This window comes from Amaranthus tricolor, chromosome 17 (assembly GCF_026212465.1).
Source record: "Amaranthus tricolor cultivar Red isolate AtriRed21 chromosome 17, ASM2621246v1, whole genome shotgun sequence".
In the NCBI taxonomy this organism is placed as follows: Eukaryota; Viridiplantae; Streptophyta; class Magnoliopsida; order Caryophyllales; family Amaranthaceae; genus Amaranthus; species Amaranthus tricolor.
Window position 1 is genome coordinate 6,289,225 of NC_080063.1, and position 20,156 is coordinate 6,309,380.

At 34.5% G+C, this 20,156-nt stretch overlaps 1 protein-coding gene and 1 non-coding gene across 2 annotated transcripts; one reads left to right on the forward strand and one right to left on the reverse strand.

Annotated features, from left to right (window-relative positions):
* Positions 1–4: 4 nt before the first annotated feature.
* On the reverse strand, positions 5–18,688 carry LOC130803682 (AP-4 complex subunit epsilon-like; the record flags this gene model as incomplete). The annotated part of the gene is made up of 11 exons (XM_057667884.1): positions 17,844–18,688; positions 17,173–17,358; positions 14,328–14,543; positions 14,133–14,243; positions 11,573–11,770; positions 11,361–11,492; positions 10,789–10,845; positions 8,512–8,628; positions 3,528–3,605; positions 2,091–2,234; positions 5–1,024 (listed from the first exon to the last, which is right to left on the reverse strand). Coding segments are annotated over exons 1-11 (2,826 nt in total), but the record flags the coding sequence as incomplete, so codon positions are not given.
* Positions 9,729–9,844, forward strand: LOC130804907 (U5 spliceosomal RNA). Its single transcript, XR_009040087.1, has one exon. It is a non-coding gene; the product is annotated as a U5 spliceosomal RNA (small nuclear RNA).
* Positions 18,689–20,156: the final 1,468 nt, after the last annotated feature.

Here is a 20,156-nt window from a genome sequence, read left to right on the forward strand (position 1 = left end):
GATTTTGGCTAGCCGGGGTAACACCCATCTGCCTGACCAAGGCATCCTTTTGCAATGCATCCTTCAGATTAGGGCCCTTGCTTTCTTGCGATTGTAGGGCATGATTATTCTTATTGGTGGCATTAGATGACCCAGATAAAAGGTTATCGTCTCTGCTAAGAATATCAGCAAAACCAGATTGTGTGTTCGTCGGAATATCACCATAAAGAGACATAAGATCAGAGTCTTTGGTAGAAATGACGGAGCTAGAATTATTTGGAGATGCACCTGGGTTTTGCTCGAGAAGACCTTCCAACTGTGTAAAAGGATCAATTGTGGATGAAGAGCTAGCTGTGTTATCTTGTTCACCAAAATCGAGCAAGTCAGGTGGAGGAATTTCTGGTGAAGTCATCACTATTGCTGATTTCATTTCTAGGGATTTCTCGACATGACTAGATGTTTTGGTAGGTTTATGGGTGGTTGCAGAAGGCCTTTTCTCTGTTTTTGAAATACCTCCAAACAGTGAAGCAGCAAGTTTCTGTTTCTCTGGATCAATTTCCACTTGCTGTTTTTTGCTGGAACTATCCCGGGGTTTTGAGCTGGCACTGGCAGCACCAGTGTCATGTTGTGAAAAACCATTAAAATTCTGAGAAGAGCTTGAAGTAGGTGTAGATGAATAATTTGGCTTTCCCCATTTCTTTTGGACCCCATCAAGCCGTAGCTTGATCTCATTGGCTCCAGAATCACCTGATGGTCTCACCAATGCAACCTGGTGGATCTCTCTGGTATACGATGGCTCTGGCACAGAGACAAGTTCTGTTGAAGGCAAATGTGAAGCCTGAGTAGGCTTCGGCTGCTCTATAGGCTTCGGACGCTCATAAGCTTCAAACCTAAGTCCATGAGAGGATGGCTCATTTTGAGTTTGGCTTAAAAAGTTGCTGATACTATGTATTCCAGAACGTTGATTCTCAGAGATGTAAGGTTGAGCTCCATTTTCAATAGCTTGTTGCACATAGCCATTGAGGAATGAGAGGTTTTTGTCAGCCTGCAAGTTAACTAACAGATAATAAATACATGATGTACTGACAACACCATAGAGATGAGAAAACTTGAGAATGTAAGAGATGAAAATTTGATGTAGAGTCATACAGATAAATAAAAGCATACTACGTACTCCCTCCGTTTGACACACTTTCCATTTTAATTTGAAACTTTGGTTGTGGTCTCACATTCTCTCTAACCCCAGAGAAGTAATCAAGTACCCCTTTCGATCCCGAAACACAGCTTTTGTTTGTTACTTTGTTTGACCAACATATGTATCAAATGTATGTGATTTAGTTTATTTTTGATTTTAATTTATTTTCTAGATTGGGCTGTAGCTCAAAGATGCTGTAATGGAGGACGAAAATTAGAGAAGCACTCATAGAAGGGAAGAAGAAAGCGACATTCTATTATACTATTTATTAAGTGCAATTATCATGTATTTTCTATATTTCCTATCATGTATTTTATAGTGTGCCTTTTATTATAATTAAAATTATAGGATGATTACCTACAGTATTTTTTCAAAATGTACATAGAATAGTTCTAACATTTTTTAAAACTTTAAAGTGTCTTATTATTCTTCCCAACACCCCAAGATTCATTAATCATATCCAAAATAATGGTCAAGAAACCTGCTTGACCGTATTATACCTTTTCACACTCTAAACAAGTTATTCGGAACCTAATTCCAGAATACAGATGATTTACTATAGATGACACGAGATGAAAATTTATACGTGACGTAGAAAGTGCTTGTATCTGTTATACCAGTCACAAAAAAGAAAGTATCATCGTCATCATTCCCAATGTATCCCGCTCATAAAAACTATAATTGGGGTCTAAGGAGGGATGGAACAGCAAACCATACTCATAATGGAGAATGCGGACAAACCATACAAAAAAGAAAGGTTATAAGAAAATAAATGATTTATATACTTACACACGTAATACATACATGCATATATATAAATATATATATATATATATATATATATATATATATATATATATATATATATATATATATATAATGGAAGACTCAAGAGTAGAGAGTAAGAGCACATGACCTCAATGTCCTCACAACTTGCATCAAACGGTAGTATACTTTCAACAGCTTGAGAATCCAAACCAATAACAGCTTGCAGTTCATATGCACGCTGCTGCAAATCTGTTGAATGGGAGGCTGACAATTCTTCTATCAGTGACTGACACTGAGAGGAAGGCAAACAGGTTCCGAAAGTAGAGTTAGCGTTCTTCACAATCCACCTTCAGATATAAAAATACCACAATATATGCAAAGCAGAACTAAACTAGTGAAGTTTTCACTTTCAACAGAACAATCCAGATTTGGCCTCCAGAAGCATGAATGCATGACACACAAATCTCGTGATTAAAAGTGATAGTAAGCGACACATTATATTTTAGGATCTACAGTTGAACCAGCCATGCAGATATGGCTTTTTGCTTTTCAGTTCATTGTGCATCTGGACATTGCTGTCATGCTGAATCCAAAATAATATCCGAATTCCTACATCACTAAAAGCATAACCTAAGGGGTAAGAGCTGTATAAATACTTCATACTTGCAAAAGTATTACAAGTGAGAAATAAGAACAGCTACAGGTCAAAGTTTGAATTCAATGAACGAAACCTTTAGATCTTATAGAGGAAAATTCTACCTCCATACACCAAAACATGTCTCTGTCGCAAATAACAAAGAATTGAATGAGAAACTTTTTTGTAAATTTACTTATCAAACAGTTAAGATCAACACAGAAGAATTCAAAAACTCACTGTATCATTCATATTCAACTTACAAAGTATGAAACCTGGATATGCAAAAAAAAAAAAAAAAAAAAAAAAAAAAAAAAAAAAAACATCCTCTTTCTTCATTGAAAAATTCAACGGCTCAACGCATTGAATATTATCTCTCCTTTTTCCTCTCCACCAAATGAGCCATCTTTCTCTTTTAGAAGACACGTTTTTTTTTCACTACATCGAACTCCAATAACAAGTTCATACAATTTAAATTCAATCACTATTCTTAAGCACGTGCCAAGTCAACTTTTACCTCCATTTTTTGTTTTTCCACCTTTCCATTTTCACACATTTTATTTTTGGTTTTCCACTTTGAAATATTTCTATTTTTGATCTACATTTTATTTCTATTCTGCCCTTATTTTTCCCACTTTTGGTCAACCTTTCTCCATTTAGTATTCCCAATATCATATCTACTCCCACAATCTTCAAAGTCGGTTCACATGCAAATCACATCACATAATATCACCTTCCTGGACATTTGAACTTTTGCAGTACTATAGCATGGACTAATAAAAAACTGGAAATAATACGCTTATTTTGAGAACCAGGGTGTGCATTAGTCATAGAAGGTCATACAGGAAGGATATTATGTTCAAGACTAAGGGACTAAAGTAATGGATGATTAAAATATCTACATAAAAAAATTCAGGCTAACAACTTAAAGTTTGAATTTAATCGCATTACCTCGGGAAGCATGTCCACTTTTCTCCCTGCTGCTTTCTCAAATGCATATATCTTCATAAGAGCTGTAAGTGCATAGGCCTTCAAAAAGAAATGAAAAGGCATAAGTAATAAATAAACTGAGGTAGTTAAAACTACTAAAATTATTTGCATACCGCATGGAATTTTTAGATAGCATCATTCACTATCAACCAAGCAAAAAAGTCTGAACTACTTGGAAAGGGGTGTCGTTATGCATTTGGATCAGATGTAAGACACTTCAACAATTAAAATTGGATTGAAAACAAAAAAACTCATTTACCTAGCCCCTTGGTGGAGCAGATTGTTGAGTGTCACAACAGTTACATAATATACGACACTAAAGACACTTGAAATTAGATTGTTTGAAAGAAACTCCCTTGTTAACCAAATTTGATGCAATATAATTAATCCTAGTTCGCTAATTCCAGTGACTACCAAAAATTCAGTTACACTACCTCTATAAATATGCATCAGAATTTTTCTGCATGCCTTTAGATTCAAACACATAAAACAAAAGAAATCTAGAAACCGGCAGGCGGTGTAATTACAAAAAGGCTTCACAATTAAGGAATAGGTATCCTAGGTTTTAACCAACAAAGTAAAGCTCATAATTGCGGTGTTGATGAGATTCCGGAAACATAGACAAAGCCTTGAATACACTCATACAGGTTATAATGCTACCTGTGTTCTAGGAACGACATAAAACATCACACAAACATTGAAAATACATGATGCCCATAGAGAAGCTCTCCCACGAATTCCATAATATCCAGCAATCATATCTCATACCTCTATCCCACCATATGAACTCCATGCAGTTACTTTAAATGGTTTTGTAAATTAAATATAAGATTTTTTTTGTCAAAAGGGCACCTCCAGTAATTTTTTAAAAAGTATTGACACCCATTTAAAAAAATAACATGTAAAGACCTTTTATATTTTTTTCATTTTTTGTGCAAACCAGGTTTAAGGTGGAGAGGTGTAATAGATCAGCCGGACCCGTTACCGAAATTGGATAGTATGGACACTTCGAGTCTGCCCACTAACTCCAAAAGGACACTTCCTTATTCTTATTATTCCAAAAGCTAATCAATTATTACAAGAATGGCTCTATATATAGCCTAAGCCCCAAGAGACTACTAAAAAAATGGCAACTAATCTATTTACAAAACATAAAGACTACTTAAATGTGAAATATCGATAATGCCCTTGGACTCTTTGACCCAAGTCATCACATTACCGACCACCTCAAGTTCTACCTTGCCCTCAAGGAGGATAAAAATTAGCCCTGTGTGTCCAATAGGTGGTCTTTGAATGTGAGCCTTTCACCATTTTAAGATTGACGGTTTTGAAGAGATAGGTTAAAGGAGTGAGTGGATTGAAAAGAAATGGATCGAGAATACTTTTACATGGGTTGAAAGTCTTTAAAATTCTTGGGCTTAAGATGTCTTGGGTTATTTTCCAAATGAAAATAAAAAGAGCATCCTGGTCCCAGCAACTCAATTCAGGTCTGGTAGCTTCTGGGGTGCTGATGTCAGCGATGATGTCATCATCAGATTCCAAATTCAACCCTAGTGGTACCTTTCTCCTTCCCGGTAGATTGTACAGAACCTTCATCATTTTCCACTTTTTCTCTTTCCTTACTAAAAACCCATGTTCCTTCATGCTTCCCTTTTTCTCTCCTTCAAGCTCAGCCATCCCACATAATATGGCGACAATTGACTGCTTCTTTCCGCTGGCCACCCGCCACCATTTCACAGTGTTGCTGCTCTTCACACCGGTGAACCACCCCATGGTTCCGGTGATAATAACCTCCTCGCCGGTCAACATACATGGTCCGTCATCCAGCTTTCTCCCTTGGTCTTGCATATTTTTCTTTCTTATTTGCTCCCTTTTGTCTGTCAACTTCTCCCTTGCCGGCCATTTGTCCGACCTTCGCCCAGAATTTTCCGGCAAGCCGCTTCTGTTCCCAGCGTTGCCGCCACTTGCCAGAGAGTCGTCCCCCATTGATGTCGACTCCTTCTCCTCCCTTTTCCATCGCGATTTTCTTACTTCACTGCTCCCTTTGGTCTCAGCCCATTTCCCCCACTGTCGGCCCCTCTCCGGCAACCACCCACCAATATCCGGCCATCTCTTGCACCACCATGGAGCCTAATTCAACTTCCCCAATCTTCCCCTTCCTTCTAGTTTCCTCTTGCCCCAAAAACCTTAATCTTTTTCTTGCCCTTTCCTCTGATTTCTCGCAGGCCACCACTGTGGTCGCCACTACCCATGTCTTTCTTGTGTTCCGGCACCGCCAACCCGGACCTGCCCCAAAACCACTACCAACTTGACCTAACTTCCTCTCTTCATGAACATCCCAAACCTCTTATCTTTTCTTCCTGCCTCTTTCTCTATTTTTCTGTGACCGATTCTTACCCATTATGCTTACTTTTATCTTTTCTTTTTCCTCCACATTTGGGGTACTCTTCTTGGTATTTCAAATTCTCTTCATGAACTGTTATTTGTTCCTCACATATATCCTTAATATTTTCTTTAAACTTCAGTTCTATTTTGCTTTCAATCTCTTCACTAAACCCTGAATCTTCACAAATGGTGTTTTCTTCAATACAAGGAACAGGTTTCTTGCAGTCTTGAAACTTATTCTTGACCATTTCTTTCATATCTTCAGTGTCTTCTTTTAGTTGTTTGACTAATGCTATTGTCAACTAATTATATTGTTGCAGTAATTTCCAATAATCTGTCTCCCATATTATGCCGTCGCCTATTCGGTCACCGAAATCGTACCGCTCTGATACCATTGTAATAGATCAGCCAGACCCGTTACTGAAATTGGATAGTATGGACACTTCCTTATTCTTATTATTCCAAAAGCTAATCAATTATTACAAGGGTGGCTCTATATATAGCCTAAGCCCCAAGAGACTACTAAAAAATAACAACTAATCTAATTACAAAACATAAAGACTACTTAAATGTGAAATGTCAATAATGCCCTTGGACTATTTGACCCAAGTCATCACAAGAGGTCAAAACTCAAACATGTTGATCTACTCTACACACCAACTCCTGTGAAGCTCACAAGTCTACCCTGTCTCTCGCCTTCTTTCACGTTCCTATGTTACCTCTGCATTTTCGTTCCCTTTCCATTTTTCTTCCATATTCACCCTTTCAATATTATAACCAAGTTTTTAAACACCATCTGAACTCCCCCTTGCCAATAGCAATGACTTTCCCAGGTAGCTGCTTCACGTGAATAAGATATTATTTGATGATTTCAGGTAAAATAGAACCCCAAATGGCCAAGTTTTTATTTACGCTGTTCTTTTTGTACTCTCTTTGTTTCTCTCTAGTTGGTCATTCCCTTATATTGGGTTAAGGAACCAGAAAAAACAAAGGAGAATCCAGGTTAAAAGTGGTTCAACATGCTCAAGTATTGACTTTTCCATTAAAAGATCTAAAAAAATCTAAAAGTTGTTTATAAGCAAGTTTTTTAAAAGGCTCCAGCAATAAAATCATCGATTCATTTCTCAACAACAGAGCTCATCATTTCGTCAACTACACCTCTGTAAATAGATAACATTCTATTGCCCAAAGCCATTATGTATATCCCAACTAGATTCCCACCAAGACGGGGTTTGAAGGATTAGGAGTATGCAAATCTTAATCTTACTAAAACAAAGAGGTTGTTTCCGATTAATCCTTGATAACAAAAACCATATGCAGCCTCACATAAATAAGAATTGCACATGGATCGTCCACATGGAAACTTATTGCTCTCCATACCATAATATTCATAAGCATATACCTAAGTACTTTTGGGGAAAGTGGTTGGCAAAAGGCAAAGGTGAGAGAAAGTTGTGAGTATATGGATAGGAAAAAGGTCAAAAGAAAATGTAAAAGAACATTTAGGAATGCCTGAAACATTTAGTGTTAAGAACATAATGGGAAAAATTGAGTAAAACGAGCAAGACTTGAATGCAATAAGTTGTAACAAAGAGAATTTTTGATTTTGAACAAATATCATATGCACTCTAGAATAAAAGGAAGCTTCCTTTTTATTCAATTTCATGTTGGCTGCATTCCAATTTGATGTGTTCAACCATAAGTACAGTTGATCCAAAAACAACCAAATTACAGTACGTATGGAAGTCATTAGTTTTCGACCTAGGATTACTAATAAAAAATCTCATATCTAAAAGGAACCAATGCTCTTTTATCTTATCAGCTAAAAAACTAAATTTCTGCAAGTTCCCTAAGAGACCACCTGGTTCTGTGTTGGGTTTATGCAAATGTAGTATAAGTTTCTGTCAAAACATAAAAGACGTGATTTCAAAATAAAACAACCCTTTTGAGCTAAAAATCTGAATTCTTAAAAATCTGGATTCCTAAACAAATGTCGGTACGTGCAAAGGGAGAAAATAAGATGAGAGAGAAGAGAGAAAATAAGCACACAAGAGTAGAGAGAGAAAGACCTTTGAGACTTCGATTGTATCATGTTTTCAACACCATGTGATAATGTATTGTCATTTTAACAGCTTTATTAATTCTATTTTTAGAGTCCTCAACGGTCTAAATCTAATTCCACTTTCTTATCTTATTTTTTAGAGGATTTTCCTACACAAGAATCCAAAACTGACCATTCTTTTTTCTATATATTTTAAAAAGTGTTTCCTACTCAAGATTCCACACAATTTTTATTTATAAAGTTTCATCAGTTTAGTTTTATAATATTTTTAGAAACTAACCTTAGTGAATTTATCTATTCCATACTAACCATTGCAAAATCCCTATCGGTAGCATTCTGAGTATTCGCTCCCACCCCCACGAACCAAAGTGAATCCAATTCCAATAATAATCAATGGATACACATTTTTTAATGCAGTGGAAAGAATGATGAACCATAATCACAGAAGTTTTTGCGAATGAAAAAAAAGGGAGACTAACAGACCAACTTTACTAGTACCTTCACTGTGTCATCAGTTGAATAGGCTTCTGCTACATCACAAAGCTTGCCGGTAATATATGAAGCAGAATACTTCCCATAAGTGGTTCCATACTCCCCCAATACCCAGCAAATAACCTGTCAAAGAATCATCAATACAACAAACTCTAAAAAGGAATGAAGTGATGTTACGGATGATCGAGGGTTGATAACGATTCTAAGGGAAATCAAATGACCAGGGATGCAAGTAGAGCTGTTCAAAACAAACCCGACCCGGAATCGAAAATTATCCGACCCGAAAAATGTAAGTTTTTTAGGTTTACCGAACCGCAATTACCCGAACCGATACTTCACTCGAACCGTTTGATAACCGAAAAGGGAAAAATCGAACTCGAACTGCAACCGAATTTTATAACCGACATATAAACCTTAACCGATGTTACCCGAACTGAACAGTGATCGACCCGAGTCAAATCCGACCCGAATTATGCACGTCACCGAATGTAACCTGACTAAAACCGATTAAGATCGAACTGTTTTTAACCCAAACTGATACAAACCCGATCGATTATTAATCGAACTGTTTTTAACCCGAACTGATACAAACTTGAACCGATTGTAAATCGAACTGTTATAAATCCGAATCAAATTTTCACCTAATTTTAGCAAATTAAGTCCAACTTCAGTTTTCTAATAATACGGAAGGAAGAACACAAGTTCTATACAGAAGAGATTGCATACAGAATATATATATACATATATATATATATATAAACTAATTGAAATAAATTGATCTGCCTATTAGGGCTGGCAAAAGCTAACCCGACCTGCTAACCTGATCTGAAACCGACTCGAAATTAGCGGGTTTGGGTTTAGATTTTTGACCCAATTAATTAAATGGATCAACCCGACCTGATCTGTTTATTAAATGGGTTAGGTTCAGGTTGAATATTTAAACCCGAAAAAAACCTGTTTAACCCATTTATTAAATTTAAGACGGATCAACATTTGCCAAATACTTCGTAAAACTAAGATAATACCAAATACCATGTATTGAGGGATTTGTCAGCTGAAGATGACTTTCAATAAGAAAGGAAGTTGTCCCACATCGGCTAAGGGATTTGTCAGCTGAAGATGACTTTCAATAACAAAGGAAGTTGTCCCACATCGGCTATGAAAGATACTAATAAAAGAAAAATCCTTTAAATCACTTACACGGATCTCATACCAACTTACGCAGCCACGCCGTGAGCACAAAGCGAACTATTCTTTCGCCTTTTACTAAAGAATAATGTGTGCTCGCTGCAATAAGTGGCATACGTTTATTTTTGGAGGAAGCCTTTAATTAAGGTTAAATGGGTCAAATGACTTGAAATATATGAATCTAATGACCTAAAAAAAAGTTGGTTAAATGGGTCATTAGCAGGTTGATCCCATCTGCTACAGATCAGGTCGGGGTTTTAATTTTTGACCCATTAATTAAATGGGTCAGCTTCAGGTTAAGGGTTTATTGACCCATTTATATATGATCCGAACCTGAAAATGACTCAACCCGACCTGTTTGACACCCCTATCTGCTATATCTGATAAAACAATCGGTAATTATTTTTTGTAAATAAATGAGCGTACATCAATTAAAAACCTGACTATTAACTTATTTCGATATTGACCCGATCAATAGTTATCCGTAACCGATAACTACTCGAAAAATAAAGCTCGAGCCCGATCTGTACCCGAAAAAACCGAACCAATTAGTAATTGATGACAACCCGAGACCGATTGACACTCGACACGAACTTCAACCGACACCGAACTGATGCTAACCCGATAGCTTGAATAACCGATCTCTAACCGAACCGTGACTAACCGACTCGACCCGAGTGTGACCCGTTGTAACACACAGCCGAAAAATAACCGATCCGAAATGCAACCGAACCGAATAACACCCGTCCGAAACCGACGCGATCAACCGAATGAACACCTCTAGATGCAAGTAACAATGTCGCATCAATATGAGTTTTCTCCATCAATTAATATTTGAACCTTATAAGTACCATAGAATCCTTTTCCTTTTAAAATTTGTAAGGTTATAATCAACTAAATAAAATTTAGAACAATGCCTGCTTTGAGCCTCAAATGTAGCAGTACAAAAGCAGGATATAACATAGACACAAATCTGCACATATCGTTTTTTTATAGTAAGTTCTCGCCTTTCTCCTTCTCCAAAAGAAAAAATAACAAATGTAAGACCCAACAAAAATATGCTAGAGTAGAACCTTGATAAAATAGAAAGCTTACTTGTAGGAATGTAGATGGCAGCTTTGGCTCACCAATAAATTGCAAATATGACTCGACCTGCGAACCCAAACAAACGTATAAAACTTAAAATTAATCAACTAAAGTCGTACATGACTCATAAACCATTTGAAACAAAATTCTATAAATACAAGGCTTAACAAAAAGCAAAAGCAATTTTGTGCATTTATAAAGTCATCTAATGAGTTATGAAACATTCAGTAAGATCTCTCGGTTTTAAAAACCATATCAAACATAATCCTATACATACTGTTTGTCCGTTTAATTGCTATACCTCAAATTAAAATCGTCCTCTTTAGCTAGAACAGCAATAATATATATATAACTCCACCTAGAAAATTTTAAATGATAATTTGCCCAAAGTTGGATTGATTTTTGCAAGTCTTAAGCTTTAACTACTTGCTACAGATATGAAACAGCAATATCATCGCTGAGAAATCACCCCAACATAGAAACTGTTTTTAGGACATGCTTGGTAAATTCTTTTTAATTCATAGCAAAGACAAGCTACAAGAGAAAATATCAACACAAAAGAAGCAACACCAGGAACATACAGCAGATAATCTCAGCTGACCATGAGCAGTATCATCTTCCTCTCCAAATCCCTCCGCAATCAAACGCATTAAATTGTGCACCACCTTTATGTTTACCAGATCACCTGCATGCTCAAATACCTTGTTCATTGTCTGGAGAGAGAAAACACCATCGTAAGGATCATTAAGAGTTGAATAATATAAAAGGGACGGCCTATATTAATGATGAGTACCTGAATAAACCATTGATTACTAGGGGCAAATTGCTCAGCCAGTTCAACACACCGTGATGCAATTTCAGTTTTGTAATGATTATCATTAATACTTATCATATAATCGATCATACGATCTACAATAACTTCAACATTAGAGGACTTGGTCATCTTGTACAGTAGTTCAAATGTTTTTCGCTTGAGGGAATCATCTGGATCCTGTAATTTCAAGTAAGCGGATCAAATAGATAAAATATTCTAAAGAAGATGGTTCTTTTTGAAATAAAATGCATAATGTCACAGTGATGAAAGAATCCCAAACAACCAATAAAGGATGAAGTATAGATAGTTTCTACAAGCAACCAAAATGCAACAAAGGAGAATAGAAACTTTTAACAACCCATGTTGTGCCTGTGTGAAAGAATCAAATACTAAACCCCTTTCCTTTCCGGTGTCACTGATAGTCAGGCCCATACTGTTTCTTTCTCTCCAATCTCCTAAATCTCTGTAACTTTTATAACTCTATTCTCATAAAACTATCGTTTATTTTAAGGTTAGAACTGTATATTCAATTTTATAAATGTCCCTCATTGAAACCATGGTGAAGAAAATTTGACGGAGGGAACATTGAGCCTCATACCTTTGTCACGTTAAAATGACATTGAACTCTTGAGAAGTTCCAAATTTTCCAGAAAGAGCACAATTGAGCGCAGAGAGAAATTAACCATGGAAGCAGGGGCCGATGCAACTTGATGTAAGGGTCGATTGACCCCACTTGCAAGGCGAATCTAGAAAAATTATCACTTGGGCCCATATAAAGAGTACTTTTAAAAAACCTAGATTGCCAATTCATCAGTTTCAATCCAAAAAAATTCACTCCCACGGTTCCCCATTGATTTTCCCAACAAGGAATATTCACGGCTACAAGAATTAAAAAAGGGAATCTTTGAAATGGGGGTAATGATAGGGTAGTAGGAATAGGAGTATTATTTTACTGAGTACTAAATTGATGGAGAAAATGGAAGGACCATAGCATTTATAGTGGAAAAATATGGAGACCAAAAATATTAAAAAAATACACTGAAATAAAGTTGGTGAATACCAAGTTGGGACCATAAGCATTATAAATATGTTAAAATAAAGTTAGTAGAAAATATGTGAGGTAAGCATTGGGGAAGAATCTTAGCCTTGGTTAGATTGTCTTAGACTTATATTGCTGATTTAATAAGATGGTGAAGCACAAACTATTTTATTGAAGATTCTCTCAATGGCTTTGATCTAAATTTGACAATTTTTATCTAATAACTCATCATTAAAAGTAGCTACATAAGGTATTATAAATAAAAATATTAAATTAAAAAAGTTGTGTTGGTAGGTATTAAGGATTTAACATAGTTATCCATATTTAGCTCAGTTGTAAAAAGCTCGCCTAAGTGCACCTAAGGCGAGCACCTTGGGCGGGTGGTTGTGGCACCATGATAAGAATATAGGATTGATAGAGACAATCCCTTAAGGTGGATGCCTAAAAGCCCCTTGTAGAGCCTAATAGAAGCGCCTCATGGTGTTTTAGAGCACCTTTTGGTCTTAGCCTTACAAGAAGCCATTTGATCCAAGGCCCAAGCACTGTGTTTGCTCTTCTTTCTCTTATCTTTTTCATTTCTCTTCTTATGCGTGTAGTCTGGAGTATTTAACAAGGTTTTTTAGTTTATTATTCTATATTTGGGGATGCCTCATCCAAAGGCTAGTACCTTCATCAGGCACGTAGAGCCTCGAGCCCTTAGCGCCTAAGGGCTCCTCACACCTTTCAAAACTAGAGTATTAAGCATCTAACAACATTAAAAAAAAAAAAAAAAAAAAAAAAAAAAAAAAAAAAGAAGTGGGTTTCAACTTTGATTTGAATTATACCTATGTCAGCCCTTTCTTTTCCTGTAAGTGTTCAGATTAGAACAATGCCTATAGACAGGACCAAACCAGCTTTGGCCTTGAAGACAAATAATTTACATGTGTTAGGAAAGAATGTAGCATCACAAAAAGTACAAAAAGCATCAATTCTCATGACTAAATTTATGGTTGAAATTTGAATTCAGTGAGGCGGACACTTAAATAGATAAACACATGGGTTCTCTGACTTTGGATTTCACTATGAACAACTGAAAATGAAGATTCACCCTTTGGATCTTATGTGAACCTTCCGTTGTGGACACTTTAAAAGCCTTGTGGTCCTTTTGGAAAGCAAGGGCATCATAATCCATAGTCTATTTGTTTAAGGTTATTTTGTCTAGAGTCGATTGTTTTTACCAGTAAATATGTTATTTGCTTAATCATGATTCAAAGCACCACAAAATAAAACCTTTTGAATTAATCCGAAAATCCATAAATCATCAATTTAGCCTTCACCAGGACAAGTCATAGTAGCTTTTATCTATCAGAATAAAAAGATTTCAGTCTTTCAGATACATTAAATAGCTCTGCTCTAAACACAGAAATTTAAGAATCCGATTCATTTCATGATTATATTTAAATCAGAAAACGGACAAAAAACTCTTCAACAAGAAAATGACATCACTTTGTAAATTCTCACCTCCAAACAATCAATCACTGCCAGTTGATGTTGTTCTGCAACGTCTGGGCTTAGCTTGATCAATCGACCAAGGGCATCAATGCCCATGTATTTCAGATTATGACTATCACTCTGTTCATTAGATAGAGAGTTTCAAGAGATCATGTAATACAAGATGCATACAAGAATAAATTTCTTATCATATTAGAATAATACCTTCAGAAACTTTGATATTGCGTCTGCTGCAGCTTCCAATAATTTAGCACTGGGATGTATAGCTGATGCACAGCACACACATTCATAAAGGACAGCATTTCCTATGTTGCTAGAAGCATCTGCCTTCCTAATTAAGTCACCCAGAACTGTATACATTTGTTCACTCGCGTGCTTATCACCACTACCCAGTAATGCCAAAATTTTGAGCAACTTAATCTGTATAATTAAAGTATAAACAAAAGTTAAAATTAAAATTAAAACTCGTGGGGATGAGGCTTCAATTGGCTTGTGGCCCAATTATGACACATACTACAATTTTAAATGAAGTCTAAAGCACCTAAAAATAGAAAATAGAAAAATAGATGATGTAAATGTCAAAAGCAAGCAAGCCAAACCCAGTTTATGCCAAGGGATAGCAGGTAGATTAAGTCGGGCTTCTCAATGGCTTATAAATATCAATCAAAGCCTAGCTTAGCTAGTAAAGCTAGAGAACTAAATCACTCCAATTAATATTGATTTGACTTTGGCACTATTCACTTACTTCACTTTGACCATAGTTTATTAGCAATAATAAAAAAATATCGAAGCCTAGCTTAGCTAGTAAATCTAATAATATTCCTTGATTTTCTTTATTGTGATCTTTACTTTTCACTATCATACTCCCTTTGCTTCTCCAAGAACAATTCTTCAACAAACCTACCACAAAAACGGTTAGCATTCCCTAATCCCTTCTTTTAGATTCCACCAGTTGATTCTTTGTCTTAGATTTTATTCTTGCTTGAGTTTGATTGCATATGAAAATTGAGGACTAAGATTTTGTGTTGGGTGGCTACACATTTCCACCCAAATGACTGTGCATTTAGGCAGCATCCCTATCTATTCTCCAATTCAAGATGTTACCCATTTGGCTAACATTACAGCAACTTCTATAAGTTAGTAAAGTTACCAAATGATTTCACTTAATAAGTATCAACAAATTATATGCTTGTGCGAAATTTAAAAGACTCATTTTTATGTGAAACCTCTGTAGACATTTTCAAATGAGATAGAAAATGAGTAGCAGTCATTTGATAGAAGAGAGAGAAGAAGCTAAGTGAAGGTCCTGAAGGATAAGTATTACGAAGGTAAGTAAGGGATAGAGAATACAAAAAGAGTTTTATACTTTATCACGTAAATATAGTACCCTCACTATTGGAGTAATAGAGTACTTTAGTGAAAAAGTTCCTCATTCCAAGTTTTAATAAATGTCAGTAATTTTCCCTATTAATTGTTATTCCCCTAACACCATAAATCCAGTCGAGGCCTAAATACCACAATTTGCATATTTTCTTCTCTATTTTTAATTTTTGGACTCTCACCAACTCATTTTATCTTTTGCATACAAAGAATGTTAATGCTACGTACTTCCATAATATCTAATAACTCTACGTACTTTCCTAAAATAGCTCTGGCATACCACGATGTGACTCTTATCCAAGATCTTACTTGTTTCCTTCATCTCTTATCCCAAAAACATAATAATATTTTCTCAATTCACACATGTGGTACGCCACTTTCATATGGTGACCTACAAAACCTTGCATACTAAAATAAGAGTAAGAGAGAATAGTACTCCATGAAGCACCTTAAATGCACAAAACATAGAAGCGCTTCCTTAAAACAAAAAAGTTTTAAATATGCTAACGTGAACCTGCCATAGCCCCTGATTCTCGGACATGTATCATAGGTTGAAAAATAAATTCAAAGAGAGATCAAAAGCCATATCAAAATGCAAAGCAATATTCTCAGAAGTAGTTTAGATTTAAGAGCATATCAACTTATGTGAATGAATACACCTATCAGCTTTTTTAACCATTTGCAACGCAAATAATGACTTGAATGTTTCGACCTAACGTAGGAGAACATAGATAAAACCTTAATAGAAGTAATACTTTATCCAAGACACTAATAGAATACCCAAAACAAATGCAAAAAGATCAAAATTAGTGTAACCCAGTTTATCAACACCCCCCCTCTTCCCTTCCATGAATTGTAAGCCAAAACATATAGATCAGACATGTGATTCATAATTTTAAAAAAAAAAAAAATAATAACATTACAACAATGTAAAATCCTAAATTCCAAAACATTGAACAAAAATACCAACATGAAATTGCTGTTTTTCTCCTCTCCAACAAGAAAATATAAATAACTAATGAGTCTTGTACAAAATTACAATCAGCATGAAGTATTCTATGCTATCAAGTTGAGGCCAAATACATCAATGACAAGGTGTTCTGAAATTTAACCAAAGCGTACATCACACAATTCCAAAAGATCGCACAAGGTCGCTATTTCGACAACAAAAGCAGTCCAGATAGCCCCTCTCTTCCAAATGACTTCTATAATCCCGTTCTTAAAAAGGAACATGCATGTCTAGACAAAGAATCACAAAGGCAAAAACTTGATAAAACAAAAGGAATGGGAATGAGGCTAGCTACTACATAAAACAAATTCCAATCCTCTATCCTATATACTAAATGCCTAAGTCTACATAATCTCAAAGAACCAAGAAATCCTAGCTTAAATCAAAATTGCCAAAGATCTTCGAACTCACTTTTGAAATGATTAATATTTGGTCACTCCAAATATTTACCATGTGTTCCATGATTCCATCACATCATACAAGTAGTAACTTCTGAAAGAGCACAATATGAGGCTGTGGCCATTGTTGCACCTAAACTTCTTGAAACTAGTGCTCACACTCCAGAATTGGTAAAATCAAATAAAGGTAGAACTCACTCTTTTGTTCAAGCTAAAATTTCTATTTGTAACAACTTGGCCTAAAGTTTGATAAGGGTCATACCTGAATGAACGGAGCAGGCATCTGATGATAATCATAGCTTTTCGGCAATCTTCTTTCTGCTACTTGTTTTAAAATACTAACAAAGCTCCCAACTAAATCTTTATAGGAATTAGCATCTATTGTAATCAGATCAAATAAAGGACAAAGTGCGGCACCCATGACTGAGGGATCATTATCAGAAAGCTTCTGCAGAAAAGAAATCAAAAAAAAATAAAAAGCCACTTGTTATTGCACGAAAAGGCTATCAAATGGTAAGAAAATGTAACATAAGCACCAACACAGAGTGTCGATCCTTCGAAAAGCACAACTAACTTTAAACACTTCAAGAGCACCTCAATGCATACATTCCTTTAATCAACATAACATCCCAAAACTTCAGAGGGAGGGGGCATGTAAACCAAAAGCTATAAACAAATTAAAGATCATAAAATCGAACAGACATAAAACTAGAACCAGGGATAGCATATTATGTACATTATAATCTCATCCATGAGCATTGAACACTCACAATATCAGATTATTAAATCATGCAAAAGGTCTTAACATAAAAATTTATTGACCCAATTGAATTATCCATAAAACATGGTAACTAAAACCCTAAAAGTAAAATTCTATAACTCACACAATGCAGAAACAAAACCCCAATAAAATAAACAATAAGAATCTCAAACCTTGCGAAAATTGGAGACGAGATGAGAAACAGAAGAAGAAGATTGCTGGAAAAAGCGGTGTAAAGCCATAACAGCCTTCTTCTTTACAGCCTCTTTGGGATGATTAAGTAAGTCAACAACTTGGGGCAAAACAGCAGGAATAGTTTCCTCATTGATCAATCGACAAACAGCATTCAAAGCAGCAGAAACAACAAGATAATTATCAGATTTCAAGTCTTTCTGGATAGTATTAACGATGAGAATGATAAGATCATGATCTTCATTGAGAAAAAGTGTAACAGCTAAGTACCCAGTACGCTTAAGGAGGATATTATCATCATGGGTCATTTTAACAGCATGAATGTACCCAAAAGAAGCATCATGACCAAGCATTTCAACATAAACAAGGCGAATTATGAACTCTTTCATCTTCCTTTTAGGAATATCAGGTTCGATAATTCGGCGTTTTAGGGTTTCGATTTCGTGAAGAACGATTCGATCTTCTTCGGACCTAGATCGAGCCTCACCGATTGATTTGACGAGATCTAGGAATTCTTTAGATTGTCCGAATCCTCCTTGGGAGCCCATTGCGAGCTCCCTACCAATTGTCTTCAACTGCTCCAGCTTCGGTTTGCTGATTGAGAAGGAGATGGAGAATTGAAGATCTGATAAGAGAACAAACACACACAGAGAATTGAAGCTAGAGACAGTGGTATCCTGTTGAAGTTTGGTGAAATTGAACTCTTACTCAAGGATTTTCATTGATTATACACGATTTCTTTTCTAAGGAAGAATTGGAACTTTAAAATAAAAAAATAAAAAATAAATAAATAAAATCAAATTCTTTATTTGTTTAAGTGGAATGGAAACAACAAACAAGGAATAGTTTTTAAAAAAAAAAAAAGTCCATAAAAAAATGTGTTGGGGAAGAGATTATTTGAGTTGAGATTAAAAGTCTTGTATTAAAATCTTACAATTTTTATTCTCTTGTGTGAAACACCCTTGAATTGTTTTATATTAAGTTGAAGGGTTTTTAATGTGATATACTTCCTCTGAATTTTACTATTTCCTCCTAAGGTGAGATATTTACTTTTTTACGCTATTAAATATATTTATTTAATACTTAATATCTTTTATTATACATAACGAAGTATTATAAAAAGTGAATATTAATAACCTTTACTTTAAAATGAATCAAACAAAATCTCAAATGACTATCATTTTATTTATAGATTAAAAATAAAATATCAACTAAGAGTAAATAGTATCAAAAAGTAAATGTCTAATTTTCAGTGAATATGAGGGAATAGTTGTTATAGTCACTCTAGCAACTATTGTTCATGAATTGATTTTATTTGGCATATACTTCTCTATGTATGATGTAAAACATAGTCAAGTATAATCTTATTTTATTCGTGTTAATGCATATATCATGATATTAACTTTCGAGATTTTTTTACATGAAATTAAAGATATTAAAAATTGAAATTGTGCATTGGATAGTGTGATAAACCGAAATGTAAAAATTACTAATGGCCCGTTTGGTTAGTGGTACTAAATGGTGATAATGAGAATGATTTAGTGTAAAATTTTATCAAAAGTTTCATGTCATGGCCATGATGAATGAACTTTGATAAAAAAAAATATTTACAAATTTTCATTACCACTTAATAGGCTAATATCACCTCTCCCAGTAGTAATGCATTGAATTTATGAAGAAAATGAGATGATAGAAGTTGAACAAGCATGACCATCAAGGTAGCAAAAGATTTTTCAATAAAAATTACACTAATTTGCATTCCCATTACCACTGTTTAATACCACTTACCAAACAGGCTATAAAAACCATAATATATATATATATATATATATATATATATATATATATATATATATATATATATATATATATATATATATATATATATATATATATATATACATATATATATATATATATATATATATATATATATATATGTATATATATATATATATATATATATATATATATATGTATATATATATATATATATATATATATATATGTATATATATATATATATATATATATGTATATATATATATATATATATATATGTATATATATATATATATATATATATGTATATATATATATATATATATATATATATATATATATATATATATATATACATATATATATATATACATATACATATATATATATATATATATATATATACATATACATATATATATATATATATATATATATATATATATATATATATATATATATATATATATATATATATATCGGATATTTCATGATATACCACTGAGTTTCTT